The sequence below is a fragment of the Suricata suricatta genome, chromosome 6, assembly GCF_006229205.1.
Source record: "Suricata suricatta isolate VVHF042 chromosome 6, meerkat_22Aug2017_6uvM2_HiC, whole genome shotgun sequence".
In the NCBI taxonomy this organism is placed as follows: domain Eukaryota; kingdom Metazoa; phylum Chordata; class Mammalia; order Carnivora; family Herpestidae; genus Suricata; species Suricata suricatta.
Window position 1 is genome coordinate 55,997,781 of NC_043705.1, and position 19,471 is coordinate 56,017,251.

The 19,471-nt window shown below is 43.1% G+C and overlaps 1 protein-coding gene across 3 annotated transcripts in view; it reads left to right on the forward strand.

The window, feature by feature from the left end:
- Positions 1–3,696: 3,696 nt before the first annotated feature.
- BHMT (betaine--homocysteine S-methyltransferase) overlaps positions 3,697–19,471 on the forward strand; it is a 16,994-nt gene continuing 1,219 nt past the window's right edge. Inside the window, exons 1-7 of one of the 3 annotated variants that reach the window (XM_029941352.1) lie at positions 3,697–3,812; positions 5,213–5,345; positions 11,411–11,529; positions 12,496–12,687; positions 13,036–13,183; positions 16,402–16,584; positions 17,996–18,068. In XM_029941352.1, coding sequence (XP_029797212.1) covers positions 3,780–3,812; positions 5,213–5,345; positions 11,411–11,529; positions 12,496–12,687; positions 13,036–13,183; positions 16,402–16,584; positions 17,996–18,068 — 881 coding nt within the window. In that variant the 5' untranslated portion in view covers positions 3,697–3,779. Of the gene's footprint in view, positions 3,813–4,308; positions 4,415–5,212; positions 5,346–11,410; positions 11,530–12,495; positions 12,688–13,035; positions 13,184–16,401; positions 16,585–17,995; positions 18,225–19,471 lie in introns of those variants that run through there. The other 2 variants (XM_029941350.1, XM_029941351.1) reach the window with 2 other exon arrangements.

The window sequence follows — 19,471 nt, forward strand, 5'->3', positions numbered from 1 at the left end:
CTCTCTTTCAAAATAAATAAATATTAAAAAGAGAAGGAGAGAAGTGAGAAAAAACTTCAGAGCTGGAAGGAAAACTTGGGGTGGGAAAACCATGCGGGAAGGATCGTGTGGAATACTGGGTGTGTCCAGCGTTGGCAGGAACATTGGCCAGAGGACTCTTCTGCGGAAACCAGGAGACTCTGTACAAGCTGGCAGAGCCACGAGCTCTGAGACAAACATTTTTACTTGTGGTGGAAAGAAGCCCGCATCAGTCTAAGAAAAACAAAATAGAGCTACTCTGCTGTATCTCCAGAGAGTATGAATAGCTAACGTTGGAGGCATGAGCAGGAGCCAGATGCACTCCCCGAGCCAACCGAAGGGAGTGCTTGGTCACCACAAGGGGAGGGCAGAGTGAGCACCCTTGGAAGACGCTTTTTTATGCTCTGGTTTATGCCAAGTCAAGTTTATGCCAAGCCAACTGCAAAACAAAAACAAAAACAAAAAGTGAAGTCACCTAGTTTCAACTTGAATTTTACATATGAATAAACCAAGGCTCTTAAAAAGGGGATAATTGTGTGAGGGGATTTGGTATGCCTGGTGTTGTGTGTGGCCAGGTCCATGGACAGAGAGAATGAAGTATTACCAGCAAAAATAAAGTGAGGAAAGTCTGTGCACTGGGGAAGAGGGTTGTAGATGAAAAGCCCACTATCACCACCATCACCCCTTTATTTTGATCCTGGGCAGCGGCAACAGAACATTGCTGGGGTTACTAGCAATGGAAAAATATAACTGAAAATAAAATCTTCAATTTGGTGGCTATTTGGGAGTGTCCAAACCAAAGGATATCTTACATGTCTTTAATAACCCCAAGTGTACCCTCTATTCACAGCAGGAGTTGAAAATGCAAATGCCTTCCAGATAAGGTCACTATGTGAACAAGAAGACCACAGGACACCTGGACGTGGGGTGGACTGGCAAACAGGAAGGCTCTTATAAAGAAGTTTCCATTTTCTAAAAACGCTGGCCTTGCCAAAGGAAACACAGAGGTTGGCGGCATTTCCGTATCACCAGTTTGTAAACACTGGTCTACATGGTGTTAAAACATGACACATCTTCAAAGGTTTAAAGCTAAATGCAACATTTTTATTTTAAAAAGCTGTATGAAAAGCCAGTTTCATTTTAAAGATAATCCCAATTGAATGGAAAATGACGATTCCTGACGTTGATAAGGATATTGATAAAGGGGACATTTTAAGTCTTACATGAGGTGGTTTCTATTCTTCACTTGGAAAAAAAAAGGAGATACCCTGTACCTCCAGCAGCAAGCATGGTGCTTGAAACACTGTACAAAGGAAACATTTAAAGGTTTATTAAATGAATAAATGGGGTATAAGTAAAGCAAAGCATCAGGGGAGACAGAAAGACAGCCTCTCTTTGGAAGTTATAAAACTGAGGAAGGTGGATCTTCAACTCTAACTCTCCTTCTTCCCTTCAGGATTTATTTTTAACCCCAAATGAGCTCTGTAAAAGGTGAAGACTTCAGTATTATGACCTTCGTCATCTCATTGTTCTAGCAGGGAAGAGAGGACATGGGCAGCCTCCCAAGAACAATTACAGAACTCACTCCCCAGGTGCTAACCAAGCGGACTTAGTCCTGTGGAATGGGGCAAAGGAACTTTAGAAGTCACACTGATAACCGCTCTACTTCCTAACTTCATGGTTCTTGAATGCAAAGTGGGGGTGCCCACCTCCCAGAGTTGTGAGGAGTAAATAATATTCTGTATGTAAAAGATTGAATGTAGGGCCTGGCACACAGTAAACACCCTGTGAACTGTGGGTATTGTTATCTATTGTGGAAATAATAGGTGAATGAATTCTTTTTTAAGGCCCTAATTGGGAGGGGAAGTAGGATAACAAATTGAGAAGCTGTGGATAAAACAAAAATATTTCAACAACTGCCCATAAATCATTTTGGAAAAAGGAGAGGTGGACAATTTAAATAACTAAAATGTCCTACATTTAAATACAAATCCTCAGCTGTACATGTACATACTGAAATATCCATAGAGTTCCTCAGGAAGAATAGGGAATAGTGGTTACCTCCAGGAAGGACTTGTGCTGGGAACAGCAGCTGGGGAAAGACTTTAAAATTTTGCAATGTATCTCCATTATCTACTAAAATTTCATAATTAATTTTTAAATTAAATGCTAATGGTTTAAAATCTCTCCTAAATTTTGCTAAATTTGGAACGGTGTGAAATTGAGGAATTGATACCGCCCTCTAGCGCCTGGTACCTGCCACGACAGCTACTCCCTGCAGTCATGGCCAGACTCACTCTGAACCTGTTCATTTCTCCCATACTCATCAGGGTAAAACTCTAAGTAGTTAATTCATTTACTAAACTATTAGCTTCTTAGCCCAATGCTTTTATGGTCGAAAATCTAAACACTGGGAAGGATCACATTCCTTCATTCCTCATTCTTGCAGGGCCACTGAAGCATTCGATTATTTAAATTACAGTATATGCACCCATCAGCCTTACATTTTTTCCCATTTTAAACTCGACAATTTTCACAAGAAAAAGGACTTTTCTACTTTCTCAATTGCACCTCGAGGGCACATCATTTTAAAAATTAAATTTCTATTAACTTATCATTTGCCACAATAATTTCCTTCTTTGCATTTGTTGAAATGAAAGTTACTGTTCCACATACAAAATTTCCTTATGTGCTTTTATTTGGGTAAAAGGTTCTGAACTCTGTTTCAGGATTTTTAACTCTGTTCTCCATGATATTTACTGTCGTGTTGTATTTGTTAAAGTAATGTTTTTGTTATTTTAAAATCTATGTGTTCTCATTGTAAAGACATTTTAGAAAATACAGCAAAACATAATGAATAAAATAAAAGCAAGCCCTAATTCCACCATCATCAGATAACTACTGTTAACATTTCTATTTCTTTCCAGGTCTTCTAATGCCTATATGTCCTTACACACAGTTTTTGAACTGATTTTGAAATGTCCAAAGTATATTTCCACTAACATATAAAGTTGTTAAAAGTCTGTCCTGATTATGTATTGCAAAGATATTCTTACTAGAAAATTACTGTTATTAGAAACTGCATGGCACGTTTGGATATAACGTCAGAAGTTCATTTTGATCCTACCCCGTAGTTCAGAGTTAGTATTAGACGTTCTGTAAATGCTCTATTTGTATTCCGTTACCTAACCCCTGGATACATTTCACCCAGATAACACCTCAGACAAGTTCTTCCCAGGGCATCACCTCCTCATTCAATAACCTTGTATCCTGGCCTTTGACAAATATTTGTGCATGCATCGAATTCTTAGGGGCCTCCTCTGGTGACTTAAGTAGGTAATGGTGCAAGATCCCAGACAAAAGAGAGATAAAATCAGGGTCAGAACCCCTCGGTGTGAGGAAGAGGGAGTGAGGGGAGGAGGGACTGTGCATAGGTAGGGTGGAAACCTGAGAGAGCGGCAACCTCGTTATTTTCTTACTTTACTTGTCTGTTTGTTCACCTGTTTGAGAGAACAATCTCGATCCTCTCCTCCACAGGGCAAGTTCCCAGCGAGCCGCGGGCCTCAATCAAAAAGCTGGGGGGCGTGTTCCCCGCGCAAGGCCCGCGTTGGACGCGCCAAGGCTGGGGAAACCCACCCCGCGCCCAGAACAGGATATAAAAAGCCCGGCTGCGGCGGTGGGGGCAGCTCCCGGCTTCGCACGGGGTAAAGCTCTCATCGTCTGTCCGCATCCGTGCCTACTATCCACCGGACACCCCGAAAATGGCACCCGTTGGGGGCAAAAAGGCCAAGAGGGTGAGTCTCCAGGGGACCCAAGGCGCCCTCCATCCCAGCGGTGGCTCTGAGCCTCGACCCACCGGCCCCGCGCCCCAAGGTCAGGAAAGGCAGAGGGGTCCCCGGAGCCCCGGTGTGACCAGAGGGTGCTCTCAGAATTCCTCGGGCAGGACCCCAAGGTGCCTCTGGACTGCCCCCAACACCCCTGCCCATATCCAGAGCGTGCCCCAGGTCTACGGGACCTGGGACTCCAGGACACCCCCAGAGCTCCAAAACTCCCAACGTTTTCTGAGTCCCGCGCCCAACACCGGAGCACTCCCCCAGAGGTGCGGCCCCCAGATCCACAGGCACGACTTTTCTCCTCCACAGCGGGGGGCCTAGGGGGCTCCCGGTGACTCCCCGCCCCCAGCCCCCGACCCCGCGTCAGTGCCCGCGCCGCCAGGCCCGCCCCTCGGCGCCCTGCGTGGGCAAGCCAGGGAGGCGCACGGCCGCAGCTCCCAGACCGTTTCCTGCCAGCACCTCGAAGCGTGCAGCGGGGTCCCGGGGCCGCCTACCTGCCGGGTTTTGGGGCGCACTTGCGGGTCCCGCCGCAGCCCCAGGGCTCACGCGTTGGGTGCGCCATGGTAAGTTTGCACCCGCAGTTTGGTTTCTGCGATCCCACCAAAATGTACCATTCAAGCCTCGAAAAAAATGGGCACAGAAGCTTTAAGATATTTAGTAAGGGCTGTTAAAAAGATTTAAAAACCAAAACCCAGCAACTTCGGCACCTGGTTAATGACAAGCATATCCCTTTCCTAGCTGGGATGAGTGTTCCACTCCAGACTGTCAGCCTTGGTCTAGTTTGGGGAGGGGGAAAGGGAGGGGGGTGGTGTGGATGGATAGATGGGTGGAGGAACAGGCAGTCGGCTGCGAGACTATGGTTGGGGCTGGAGGGAGCAGGCAATGTACTAGACCCTTGGGTGTCACAGTTCCCTCCCCTGCCTGGCTGACAGGTCCCCAGGGATTGACAGAGAGACAGATGGGGCCAGGCCAACTGTAGGGATTGTTAAACAGAATAAAACTAACTTTCACCATTTTAAGAATGTGTGCTTAAGTATTCATTTGAGGCTTTACAATAAAATATTTTCATTTAATCCTTCTGTAGCTATTTCCTCAGAGATAACATTCTCCCACCATGTTCTTCAAAACTTTTACTGTGTTCTGAAAGACCCTCACCCCCAGCACATGCATACACATATTGTCATCATACAAGCACAAGCATAAGGTTGTTTGCCTTATAGTCACAAATTTATAAACTCATGTACTTTCTGAGAATCTAAAGATATCACACTTCTCAAGAATATGAGAACAAAAGTACCAAAAATAGAAAATTGTCTTAAAACTCAAGTAACTCCCTTCCTTCCCCCCATCTATAATTTTAGGGCATCCTAGAACGTCTGAATTCTGGAGAAGTTGTGATTGGAGACGGAGGGTTTGTCTTTGCACTGGAGAAGAGGGGCTATGTGAAGGCAGGCCCCTGGACCCCCGAGGCTGCGGTGGAGCACCCAGAAGCAGGTTGGTGCACATAGCTCTATTCTAAGTTCTCATAAAAGGTTGCAGCATTGACTGGTCTTGGAGCATGCCATCACACACAGACACTCATGGCAAATTTTCCAACATTTATTACTGCCGGCTGGACACTGCACTAGGTATGTAAGTACAGATTCATGTGTGGGATGATCACAGTGACCCTCCCTGTTGCTCTTACCTGTATTTGCCTCTTGGTTCTTGCCCCTCACTCTAGGTGAGTCTAGAACCTGGCTCACTGTCTTCCTTTCTGCCTTTCCCTCCCTCACCTTTTGGGGTGACTTCAGTGTCCACGCAGATGATCTGTCCAGAACTCTTCCTCTTAGTGCCTTGATCTCCTCCTCATCTCCAGTTGAACTTTTCCTCCACCCTCCACCTCAGCAATGCACTCCTAGACCTTGCCATCACCCCTAGCTTCTACTTCTGAAATCTCTATTACAAGGACCCCACTTTGTAACCACAACCTTCTTTCTATCTTTTCTGCCGACTCTAATTCTCCCTCTCCTCAACTTCACCAAGATTCTCGGTCCTTCATCTCTTCCATGTTAACATTTATCATCCATTCTCTCCCCACATGTTCATCGTCCCTCCTTACCTACTTTAAGTTCCATGATGCGGCATTGCTCACTGTCTGGCAGATGAGCCCTCCCCTGCTGTACGTTTGCCAGCTAGTTAAATGCATTATATACCAGCCCCATCCTGTTTAAATTCAACTATCTACCTGCCCTGCACCCACACCTAGGTTCCATATTCTCACTTTACTCTTTTGGCACAGATCTTGTACGGGGAGATGCAAAGAGGGGGTTGGGATGGAATGTGGGGGAGATAATGCTTCTTATAAGGCTTCTGCAACAACCTAAAGCAAGTAGGAAGCATCTTTATTGCTTTATTTGTTCATCTTTATTTTTTTTAATGTTTATTTATTTTGAGAGAGAGAGAGTGAGAGCAGGGGAGAGGCAGAGAGAGAGGGACAGGAGGAATCTCAAGCAGGCGCCACACTGTTAGCATAGAACCCAATGTGGGGCTCCATCTTCCAAACCATGAAATCATGACCTGAACCAAAATAAAGAGTCAGACGCTTAACCAACTGAGCCACTCAGGCACCCCAAACATTAATCTTTAAAGGGGAGAAATGGGCCACTTCTCCAGGCCCAGCGAGTTCAGGGGGGAGTTTAGGTTTTTAAGGTTCATGTCTTCATCCCAATCTCAGGGTCCCATTTCTTCCTAATCAGACCCTGACTTTGGCAATAGAAACCCTGCCTGGTTGAGAATTCAACCTTTCTGACTCTCTGCTCCCTATATAATTTAGTCCTGGGCCAGTCTTCAGCTTTTTCTGCTCTCTAGCTACAAGAGGTGAGATTCATTATATGCTACCCAGGAGATCTTCAGACGTTCATACATTACCTTTAACTGGTGATGAATCACCCTTAGCCTTTCATTGTCTAAGCTGGGGGTACCCAACATTAGCCATCCGACTCTAAAGTCCTTATAATTACTACTTCCTCTGAACCTCTCAAACATCTGAGATACTGCCCCTGCCAGTACATTCCCTTCCAAGGGTATCTCATTCTAGTTCACCACAGGGGAAAGTTTTTCAACAATTGTACCCCTAGAGCATGCTGGGAACTCTGTCACCCACGATAAGGTAGGTAGTCATTACCACTGGCCCGAAGTGGAGATTTGTGCTCAGGAGTTTTAATGAGGAGTGCGTTTAGGAAATAACACCTCTAAGAGCGTGAGGGAAGCCGGATTGGGCAGAGGGAGGAATTACAGTGTGATGCAGTTGTAACAGAGGCTTTGGTTCAGGACACTCTGGAGTTGGACAGGCCCTTCACAGTAGTCCCAAATTGGGATCAGGGAGCTGGATCTTTGTTTCCTCCTTACCAACAGACCAAGCAATGCACGCAAACTATCAACCCTCTCCTCTTCCAGGAGAGGGCTTAGCCTTGGGCAGTGAAGCTCCCTTTGGCTTAGGGTACTTCCTAGAGAAGTTCTCAGCTGACAGCCTTTAGTAGCCAACACTGTGAAAGTGAACTCAGTGATAAGGGATAGAAACTAACAAAGCACATAAACTGGGGGACAGTACAGCTTTACAATTAAACATACAGATTCTGGATTCAGACTAATTGAATCAAATTCTGACAGCCACTAGGCTGTGTGGCCTTGGGGAAATTACTTAGCTTCTCTGGGACTCAGATTCCTCTCCTATAAAACTGACATAACATTGATATCTACTTCAAAGGTTATGAGCATTAAATAAAGTATATGTTAGGTCTTTATAATAGTGCCTGATGCATGTTAAACACTACAAGTGTTAACTATTACTAAATTCTTTGTTTCTTCTCCTGCTAATATCTTCGTTGCATTCATCTATTTCTGCCAGAGAAGTACAGAAATTTTGTGTTCAAATCACACTATCCTGAAATAGTGTTTAAAGTAAGAGAGCTATAGTCACACTGTTAAACCCAGAAAATATATACAACTTTTGTATTTCCAAACAAATGTAGAAATAATACTGTATTCTACCCTGGAAGAAAGGAAGGGAGGGAGGGAAGGAGAGAGGGAGGAGGGGAGGAATTCAGTAGGCTTGGGAAGCTAAAACAGCAGTAGTCCTCAAATTTTCATTGTACCAGCAGTTTATTAAAAATTATAGAGTCCTAGCCTCCACTTAGAGATTTGCATCTATTAGGTCTGTGAGTGGGTTCAGGAAACTGCATATTTATAATTGTCCTCAGATGATAGCAGGTGAACCATGCTTTGGGAAACATTGCCATTAAAGGGTTTTAAGGAACACAGTGGAATAATTAAGATCCAAGAATGAGGACTTTAAAAATATCTATAGTTTGTTCCTTTTCTTTTTTAATATTTATTTATTTATGAGAGAGAAAGAAAGACAGAGTGGGAGCAGGGGAGGGGCAGAGAGGGACATACAGAATCCAAAGCAGGCTCCAGGCTCTGAGCTGTCAGCACAGAGCCCAACACGGGGCTCAAACTCACAAACTATGAGATCATGACCTCAGCTGAAGACGTCAGACGCTTAACCAACTGACTCACTCAGGCACCTCTATGGTTTGTTTCTTAAGGTCAGCTTGCTGGGTTATATTGAATGAAATAGTTCTTGAGCCGAACTGATATTAAGGATAAGCTACCTTTGAGCAAACTCTGCCATGTAAATAAGACTGTTCAAACTATAAGCTTTGAGGGGCACCTGGTTGGCTTAGGCAGTTAAGTATCAACTTTGGCTCAGGTTATGATCTTGCAGTTTGTGAGTTTGAGTCACACATTGGGCTCCGTGTTGAAAGCCCAGAACATGGAGCCTACTTCAGCTTCTGTGTCTCCCTCTCTCTTTGCCCCTCCCCACTTACACTCTGTCTCTCTCAAAAATAAACATTAAAAAAATTTTTTTAGCCCACAAACTTCAATTTAATAAGTCACATTTTTTTAAGAGTTATGCACTAGAGGAGCTCAAGCAGAGAAATTGCTCTGATATTAATTTTACTTTTATTAGTGCAGAAACAACATGTTTATCTCTTGGCCATCTGTTTTTTGAGTATTTTTGCCTTATTTAAGTGGACTAATTCTCCTACTATAGTCTATGCCAAAAGTTGTGGTTCTTATACCCAGGGAAATAAGCATAGAATTCAGCAAAGTATTAAGGTTTGCTGGGTCTGGAAGGGCCTAGGGAATCTGAATTCATATTAGTTGTCCCCAGGTGAGTCTAAGTTGGGTTATGCTTTTGAGATGCTGTGCAGCTTTAAGAAGCATAGAAGAATATCATATTGATTAAGGAGTTGGGTCACTGCCTTCTGGAAAAATCTAATTAAAGGGTACAAAATGCAGTGTAAAATATACATATACACAACATGCCCGCTGTTCCAGAGCTTTTTAATGGAGTCTCTGGAAATCCACCCAAGGACCCCCTGGGTAGACTTCCCAATTATAAGCCATTTCATCCTAGTGTACAGGAAGCCTCATCTATGGGCCCTTCACCCCACCCCAACCACAGCAGCTCTGTGTTTGATCAATAAATGGGGACTGTGTATAAAGTGTTGTTAACCGGTTACTTTTGCTAATTAAAACAATTGTTAGGGGTTCCTGGGTGGCTCAGTCGGTTAAGTCTCCAACTCTTGGTTTCAGCTCAGGTCATGATCTCACAGTTTGTGGGTTCAAGTTGTGTGTGGAGTCCCGCCCGTCGGGTTTTGCACTGACAGCATGGAACCTACTTGGGATTCTCTCACTCTCAAAATAAATAAATAAACTTAAAACAAACAAACAAAAAACAAGTTTGAAGCTTCGTCATTTAGGCATGCTTTTAAGTTCCCACTCAGAACTAGAGTTTCCAGGCTTAGAAACCCATTTTCTAAAAATCAAAAGCTTTTCTGCTTCACTTATTTGCTCATTGAAAAACAAAACTGAGCTTCCTATGTTCTCTGCACTCTACTAGGTAGCTAGCATGCAAAGACACCGAGACTGCTCCTCCAGAAAGGGCTAGGAAGTCCAGGGTCCTAATCATTTCCTAGCCTCTAATGTAGTAGCTCCCAGACCTTTGAGACCTTTAAAATAGGCCTTTTTAAAGGCCTCTGGAATGTCAAAATAAGTTTCAGGGGCTGACGCAGGATTGCTGAATTCTTACTTTGCCCAGTTAATTCTCCTGACAAAAACAAACACCTGCTAAGATTCACTATCATTTTATAAAAAGAGCATTTCAGCGGACCTGGATGGATCAGTCAGTTGAGCATTCAGCTCTTGATTTCGGATCAGGTCATGATCCCTGGGTCATGGAGTCGAGCCCCACACTTGGCTCCATGGTGAGTGTGGAGCCTGCGTAAGGTTCTCTCTGGCCCTCTCCCTGGCTCTCACTCTCTCTAAAAAAAAAAAAAAAAAAAAAAAAAAATAGGGGCGCCTGGGTGGCTCTGTCAGTTGAGCATCCAACTTCAGCTCAGGTCATGATCTCCCAGTTCATGGTTCTTGAGTTCGGGCCCCACATCTGGCTTATTGCTGTCATTGCTGTCATCTGAGTCCGCTTCAGAGCCTCCATGCCCCTTCCTCCTCTCTGCCCTCACCCTCCTTCCTGTGTGCTCTCTCTCCCTCTCTCTCAAAAATAAAATAAAATAAAATACCGGTTTCATAAAAAATTTAAAATAGAACATTTTCCCAGTCCCAGCCTTTATTTTATTTCCCAAAATAGAGCATTTTGGTGGTTCTTAACAAAACTGAAGATAAAAATCAGTTGGAGAAACTTAAAAAAGAATTATGCCCTCCCTGCCCCACACCAATTAAATTAGAATATTCGTGGAGCCGGCCCTAGCAGCCATTATTTTTAAAACGCTTGCAGGGTGTCTAATGGGGAACCAGAAGCAAAGATCGTTCCTTAAATTGAGTTTATTTGATCATATGGGGGGAAAGCCCCACCACAGTTTCTTTAGTCTGTAAAAGCTTTGCCCTTTGGCATTCATCCACAGACCTATGCTTGGGAACCTTGCTCCAATTCTTATTCCACTCTACTATCAGAATTATCTTTCAAATACACTGAACTAATAACATCATTCAATTGCTTACAAACTGCTGGTGTTTCCCCACACCTGTGGTCTGAAGCCCAGGCTCCTCCTGCCAGGCCATCTGTACTCTGTCAGCCAGCCCACCTCTCCAGCTGCCCCTCCTGCTACTTCTCTGATACACCCTCAACTCCAGCTACTTCAGACTACTTGCTGCACCCTCAATGCCAAGCCTCCTCCTGCCTCCTCCTTTCTGTGCAGACCCTTCCCTCTGTAGGGAATGCCTTTCCCCACCTTCTCTGCCCAGCAAAAATGTTGATATGATTCCCCCCTTGTGGGACCTCCCTATTCCCATCACCCCATGTGCATTGTAGAATTACTATCTTCTTCTTAACAAGAGACCCCTGATCTACCCCTCATTAGCCCCAGCGTGCACCAATACCAGGCAACCAGGAATGTAAGCAGATGTTCTCACATCTGTTTATCTGATAGTCTTTAGAGAACATCACAGGTTATAGACCGAGAGTCATTAATACTTTTCCTCACTCAATCTCCCAGTCCGCCAGCTTCATCGAGAGTTCCTCAGGGCTGGATCCAATGTCATGCAAACCTTCACCTTCTATGCAAGTGAAGACAAGCTGGAGAACAGGGGAAACTATGTTGCAGAGAAAATATCTGTGAGTAAAACCACCCATGGCATTCCTAGCAGGGCACAGTAGACACACCTGTCATCAACAAAGTTCTCATAGAGAAAAATGCTGAGCCTCTTCAGGGTTTTTAGATAATACAGAAATTAGATACGTGTGAACAGCTCTTTTAGGTTTTAGCTGGAGACAGAAAGGCATTTAATGAAGCAGATCAAAGAAGGGGATGGCTAATGATGAATGATTCTCTCAGGCTCCTAAATTGCTGAGAGGGTATCCTTAAAATGCTTACATCCTTAAAGTCTTTTAATGTGGCACAGTGTAGGGGAAGGGTCAATGACACAAGGGGGCAGTGACCCTGGAATCTTCCTGGCTCGGTTGTAATCAAACTTGTCATATTAAGCAAACCATTCAACTGTGCCATCAAAGCGACAGCTTCTTGATCCCTAAAATGAAAAGAAATTCCAAAATTCCATGAGTCTGTGTGACTTACAGCACTGGGGTTTAGTGAAGACAAGTGTCCATTTTTAATGCCTAAGGTAATTAGAAAATACCTACTGATTATGTTACTTAAGAAAATGCATAATGAGAAAAAGTCATGAATTCTGTCATCATTTTAAATTTTATTCTTGTTGATCTTAAATCACCATCACCACCACCACCATCACCACTATTTGCTAGGTATTTTTCTAAGTGTAGCTTAGGCATTGGAAGATACCAGGTCCTTTTATATAAAGATTTTTACCCCTCACAGATCATTGGTATGTATTATCCTAGGTATACCTATCCTAGGTATGTATCTATCATTAGATTTATTGTTTTCATTACTACTATTGGTGGTGTTACTACAAATTGCTCAACTTGGCAATTGAACTATTCTATCCCTGTCATTTTCTAGAATAAAATCTCTATTGTAACATACAGTGGAGATGTGGACATCTGAATAATACTTTGGTTTCAATTTCACATGAAAATGTCATATATATTCACCCATTTCAGGGGCAGAAAGTCAATGAAGCTGCTTGTGACATTGCCCGGCAAGTGGCCGACGAGGGGGACGCTTTGGTGGCAGGAGGTGTGAGTCAGACACCTTCGTACCTTAGTTGCAAGAGTGAAGCTGAAGTTAAAAAAGTATTTCAGCAACAGTTAGAGATCTTTATAAAGAAGAACGTGGACTTCTTGATTGCAGAGGTAAACAAAGATACCGCCAGAGATGAGACACAGAGGCTTAGTACCGTTTCTCTATCTTTGGCTTTCATGGGGAGCATGTGCCAGTCATGCTACTAGTATTTAGTTTTAACACCTTTTTCCAATTTAAGCTCTATACTGAATTTGATTCAGCTAATCAAATAGAGTGTTCTTCAAACCTTTTGACGGTAATCCACAGTAATGACCTTTCAATTCCATTTAAGAAATGCTAATGGATCACATTCAAAATGTGAAGACCATTCATCTAGTGATAATTATTAAGCAATAAAATACACTTTCTAATTGGGGATAAACAAGATAAAAAAGTACCGTAATCTGTTCTTATTTCAGTATTTTGAACATGTGGAAGAGGCCGTGTGGGCAGTGGAAACCTTGAAAGCATCTGGGAAACCTGTGGCAGCGACCATGTGCATCGGCCCAGAGGGGGATCTGCACGGCGTGAGTCCCGGCCAGTGTGCGGTGCGCCTCGTTAAAGCAGGTGATGATGGATTTTGACCAGTTTGCAATTAGTGAGTCTTTTAAAATTACGTACAGGGACACCTGGAAGGCCCAGTTGGTTAAGTGCCTTCTGCTTTAATCACGATCGATCTCATGGTTTGTGGGTTTGAGCCCCGCATGGGGCTCTGTGCTGTGAGGGCAAAGCTTGCCGCAGATCCCCGGCCTCCCTCTCCCCCTGCCCCTCCCCCACACTGGCATTCACACCCACGCACTCACGATCCGTCTCTCAAAAAATAAATAATAAAATTACGTATGTAATGTAGGTCCACCTATGACTCCTATATACTACTTTTGCTAAAAGGAAAACCAAAAATTCGCTCTCCTAGGAGTATTGATAATATTATTGAGTCCAAAAGAGAAAAAAGCAAAATAAAGTAAAAAGCACACACACCAGCCTTTTCAAAGGGGCCATTAGACCTACACCGAAGTTTAATACCTAGAAATGAGAAGAATTTCAGTAAACCAAAAGGAACGTTAGAAAAACATGTTTTATTTTAAACCTAAGTTGAGACCTTTAAACAATAACTTTTAAGTCAGTTGCCTTCTTTGCCAGAGTTTCTCCCTTTCCATAAATTTCTGATATGCCTCACTTTTTGTAATTGTATAATTAACTTAAAATACTTTGGTATGAAATACTGACTAATTTATCTTATTCAGTAATTTCCATTCCTAATAGTGGGTTTCATTTCAAGTAGGGAAAAGTCACAGATTGTTTTCAAAGCTGCCTCGAGTGGCATTCCTCGGTGTCCGTAGAAGAGTCCATCTCACTTGGGGAACAGAGAGACTGTGTTTGGCTATGTTTCATTTCCGATTTTTATCCAACTCCTGATATTTCATGAAAGTCACTTCATACTTGTCATTAACAATAACAATTATTTAGATTTATGAATGAAGCTATATAATCCTAATTTTTTTTGGAAATATAAAAATGGGGGTGGAGGGGTAGAGAAGCAAGTTAACTTGTTTCAAAAAGATCAGAAGAGTCTTCCATGACCCCCATTGTTAACTGGCCTGTGTCTAATTCTCCCTTCACCATTCCATTCAAGTTAGGTGGCCACAGTGTTTGACATCACTGTACCCTATTTATATCCTTTGTAGCACTTGCCACTAATCTCATTTGTTTATGTCTTTAAGGTCTGACTCTCTTTAAGGTCTGACTCACTAGACTGTAAGATCACAGAAAGCAGAGACTGTGTCTGTGTGCTCAGCACTGAGTGGCCTGTGCCTAGCACAGCACCTGGTAAAACAGTTTCTTAATTAATATCAACCTAGTAACTCCAGTCCATCTTCCAATGTTAGCTTAAATTCTACCTCCACATCTCCGTACATCACCATCCTTACCCCAAGTAAACACTCCTTCCTCTCAGCAACTATAGCCCTTTCTACTTATACCCTCATTTGGAATAGCCTCAGTCAGCATTTTCTAATCTGTGAGAACATTATTAGGGTTCTGTCATGAAATATATTTAGAAAGTGCTGTATTAAACCAAGTCAAGCAGGTCTCTTTACTAAAAATTTCTCAGAGCCTTAGTACTCACTTAGGTAGCACAGAAACTAAAACTGGAAAAATACACAGAATTTCTCAGAGCCTTTGTGTATATTGGCAGTCACCAAGAAGGGGACATAGCAAACAGTTACTTCCCCACAATTGATCATAGAGCCTTATTTTCATGGAGCAAACCTTAGGAAGCTCTTTAAGTGAAACCTTATGAAACCCTTAGTGTCAGGGATCATGTACTATATTAATATTTCTCTATAATCCCTTAAAAGAACCCTTATACCTAATAGACATCCAATAGATAACCAACATATGATTAATTCATTAGTGTAATGAAGTCAACCAAGGAAAGAAAAACTCTGGCAACAGAACATCCCAGAAAACCAAAAAAACAAAACAAACAAACAAACAAATAAATAAATAAAACCAAAAACAAAAAACAAAAAAAAGAAGTAGAAGAAGAAACAAAAAGGTAGTCAAGATCCAAGTGAAGATGTTAAGTAAACTGCTGAAAATTTAAGTCTGGTACCCAAAAGAGAGGTCAGGGTTAGAGAGAGAAATTTGGAGTTCTGGATATAGATCATACTGAAAGCCCTGGGACTGGAAAGGAAGTGTAGGAGAAGAGGGGAAAATGGCTCACTGGGATCCTGGGACATCGCTGGGATTGAAAGGTTCAGCCTTGAGGGGGTCGGCACCTAACGCCCAAAGAGAGCAGCCAGCGAGGCAGGAGCAACCCTGAGAGAGCATGAGAAGCCAAGAGAAGGGCAGTGTTGATGAAGGAAGGGATGGCCCACCAGACTGATGCTGCCTAGACATTGCATCAGATGCGAACAGAGGAGCAACAGCTGGATTTCCAAGATCGAGGTCACTGGTGCTCTTGAACCAAAAAACTGATCCAGAGGAATAATGGGAAGGAGGGTTGGAACAAGACTGAAGGAACAAACTGCAGACCCAACCCAGTGAAGACGGCCGAGGTGCTTGCCACTGAGCACTGGATGCCATGGCTTGTGGCATCAGCTTAGCTGCTCCCAGGATCTGGGTCGGTGATATTTTTAAATTGGCCCGATGAAAGGGAACATTGATCCTCAAGTGAGTGGTACAGTAACCAAAAGTGCAATTTGGCAGCTTGGAGTGTTAAAGTATCGTGTCAAAGTTGAAAAGCTGGGGCACCTGGGTGGCTCATTAGTTAAGCCTCCAGCTTCGGCCTAGGTCAGATCTCACGTTCGTGGGTTCGAGCCCCGCGTCAGGCTCTGTGCTGACAGCTAGCTCAGAGCCTGGAGCCTGCTTCCGGTTCTGTGTCTCCTTCTCTCTCTGCCCCTCCCCCTCTCATGTTCTGTCTCTCTCTGTATCAAAAATAAATAAAACATTAAAAAAAATTTTTTTTAAAGTTGCAAAGCTGACTCCTAAAATTTGTGGTTAAAAAAAAAAAACTCTAATAATGATTTTTTGGAAAAAAGATGGACAGCCAAGTATGCATAAATGATGCTTCAATTATAACAGATTCTTCAAAACACTTTCCACAGAAAGCCTTTGCTGCCTGTTAATAATCATTGCCACCCAGAGGTAAGATAGGTTTGCAGGGAAGCAAGAATCAGAGGGTTGTAATTCACTGTTTCAAATAAAAGCTCCTTGATTCAGAGGGCTGGGGCCACCGGGTATCTGGTGAATCCCTACAGCTCAGTTGTTCTTCCCACTTGCAGGAGCTTCCATTGTTGGTGTGAACTGCCATTTTGACCCCACAATTAGTTTACAAACAGTGAAGCTCATGAAGGAAGGCTTGGAAGCTGCCGGGCTGAAAGCCCACCTGATGAGCCAGCCCTTGGCCTACCACACTCCTGACTGCAACAAGCAGGGATTCATCGATCTACCGGAATTCCCCTTTGGTAAGACAGATGTTTTATAAATTATCTCAATGTCTTGACGTTTGACAAATTCCAAATCTACAGCCATAGAGCTTTATCACTGTAGGCAGTATATATCACATCTCTTGCCCCCAGTGTCTCTCCCTGCAGCCAAAAACCTCTTGATATTAGACCACAATAGAAGGAAAAGATGGAACCAGCAAGCAAAAAAGATCTCTGAACCTTTTATCTGTGGGCTGGTAAAAAGGATGCCCTTCTGGGTAAGAACAGCAAAGACAGTGATTCTAATTCCAGCTCTGTTGCTGAGTTATGTAGTCTTAGCCAAACCACCTAGTTCTAGATCTTTAATTTTCTCATCAGAAGAATTAAAAGGTTAGACCAATTTATGTCCAAGATCCTTTTCCCCTGTTTTGAGTGTTGCTCAGATACTCTAGAGTCTTGGGGCAAGAAGATACTGCCACTAGGTTACTGTGTAACAGCTTTGAATGAAGAGACTGAGGAGAGGCAGGGAGGGAATACGTGCAGTCTAGGGAAAGAGATGGAGCATATGTGGGAAGTAGGGTGTGTCTACTTGAAAATCCAGCCAGAGAGATCAGCAGGGCCAGAGTTTAGCCAGCTTCCTACTCCATTCTAAGGTTTTTAGATACTATATTTTATAGGGACCCTCAGAGAAGTAAGGTGTTATAAAATAATCCATCTAGAAAAACCATGGATGAAGAAAGGCAAAGTGTCCGTATTATTGCCATAGAACAAATTATTGCAAAATTTAGTGCCTTTAAACAACACTTATTATATTTCAGAGTTTCTGTGGATCATGAATTTGGGAGCAGCCTAGCTGGATAGTTTTCGTTCAGCATCCCTTATGAGGTTACAGTTCAGTTATTGGTCAGGTTTGTAGTCATCTGAGGGCCTGATGAGAGCTAGGGAATCTAGTTCCAGGCTCTCTTAGTTGGCTATTAGGAGTAGGTGTTGCTTCTTGCCATTCTATTAAAAAGAACTAGAGACCTCAGTTTCTTAGATTATTGGTCTTTCCACTGTGCTGCTGGAGTGTTCTCACAACATGGGAGCTGTTCAAAGAGAACAAGAGAGATTCAGGCAGAAACCATAATGCCTTGTATAGTCTAGCCTCAGAAGTGACTAACCATGTGTTGTGATACGGTATATTGGTCTCTCAGACCAACCTGACACGGTATGAGAGGGGACTACACAAGGTAAAGACATCAGAGAGCAGGGATCATTCAGAACTATCTCGAAGAGTGGCTATCACAGCATTTAAAACTGGACATATAAACACAAATTAACTAATAATGTTTAAAAAGTAAGAAGTGAATGTTGACAACCTATTTAATTCAGTTCTTGAAAATTACATACTTATTATAGCTGTTTATTTTGAATAATTTTTTTAAAAAGAGAATTCACTCCATTATTACAGGACTGGAGCCCAGAGTTGCAACCAGATGGGATATTCAGAAATATGCCAGAGAGGCCTACAGGCTGGGGGTCAGGTACATTGGCGGGTGCTGTGGATTTGAGCCCTACCACATCAGGGCGATCGCAGAGGAGCTGGCCCCAGAAAGGGGATTTTTGCCACCAGCCTCAGAAAAGCATGGCAGCTGGGGAAGTGGTTTGGACATGCACACCAAACCCTGGATTAGAGCCAGGTAGGAACCTTTAAACTGTATTTGCCAAACCAAATTCATTTAGATTATGAGTATGTCCAAGTGAGATCATAACAAAGAGTATAGATAATTTGCTAAATTATTATCCTCCTTAAATTCTTTCACAGAGATGTTTCTAAAATAGCCTTATGTAGTGATTTCTGGCTTTAGAATATAAATAATATAAATTTCAATGAAGTGTGATTTCATGCTCTGGGCTGGTACCATATGGTGGACACTAAACAACATTTAATCAATTGCTTGTTAAGATTTAAGTGTAAGGTGGGGTGCCTGGGTGACTCAGTCCATCGGGCATCCAACTCTTGGTTTCAGCTCAGGTCACGGAAACTCACAGTCCGTGAGTTAAGCCCCACGTGGAGCCCCTCATCGAGCATGGGGTCTGCTTGGGATTCTCTCTCTGCCTCTCTCTCTGTCCTCCCTTGCTCGCTTGTGTGCTCTCTCTCAAAATAAATAAACTTTAAAATGTTTTTAAATAAAAAGATTTAAGTATAAATTAAATGTAACAAATATTAATTAAGTGCCTGTTCTGTGCCAACCACAATTCTTGGAGCTGGGAATACAGTGGTGAATAAGATAGGTCTCTGCCCCCAGAGCTTACTTCACCCCAGTGGGGGAGAGGAACAGTAAACAGACAGGTTTTACATAGGCAATGTGCAAGGCCCTGGGAAAAATACGTGAAAAGCTGGCTAGAGAATCTCAGTGTACGGGGGAAAATGAGTAGGAAGGCCGATGCATTATGCTGCAGTAACTGCTCTGATAGAGGCACAGATTTAAAAAGTAACAAGAGAAGAGAAGGGCTATCTCTGCCAAACAGAAAGATATTTTAGAGGATGGCATTTGAGGGGGGCTGCATTTTGAAGAGCTAAGTAGCCACGAGATAAAGAAGGAGGTGTACACTGACTGTACACAACTGTGTCACAAGGGTGCTGACACTGAGGTAGCAGGAACAAGGCACAGGCCTGTCCCCAAGGAGTTAACAGTCTGGTAGGCAAAGAGATAAACAGGTGAGTTCAGATTGGTTTAGCAAGTTCAAGTATGAAGATATGCACAGGAGCTATGGGGTCTGAGCTAATAGCCCAAGAGGGCAAAAGGCAGAGGAGGGTGAATGAAGAATTTCTTTTTTGTTTTTTAAATGTCTGTTGATTTATTTTGATAGAGAGCATGAACAGGGTGGGGGGGAGGGAAGGGAGGTAGAGGAGGGAGAGAGAGAGAGAGAGAGAGAGAGAGGG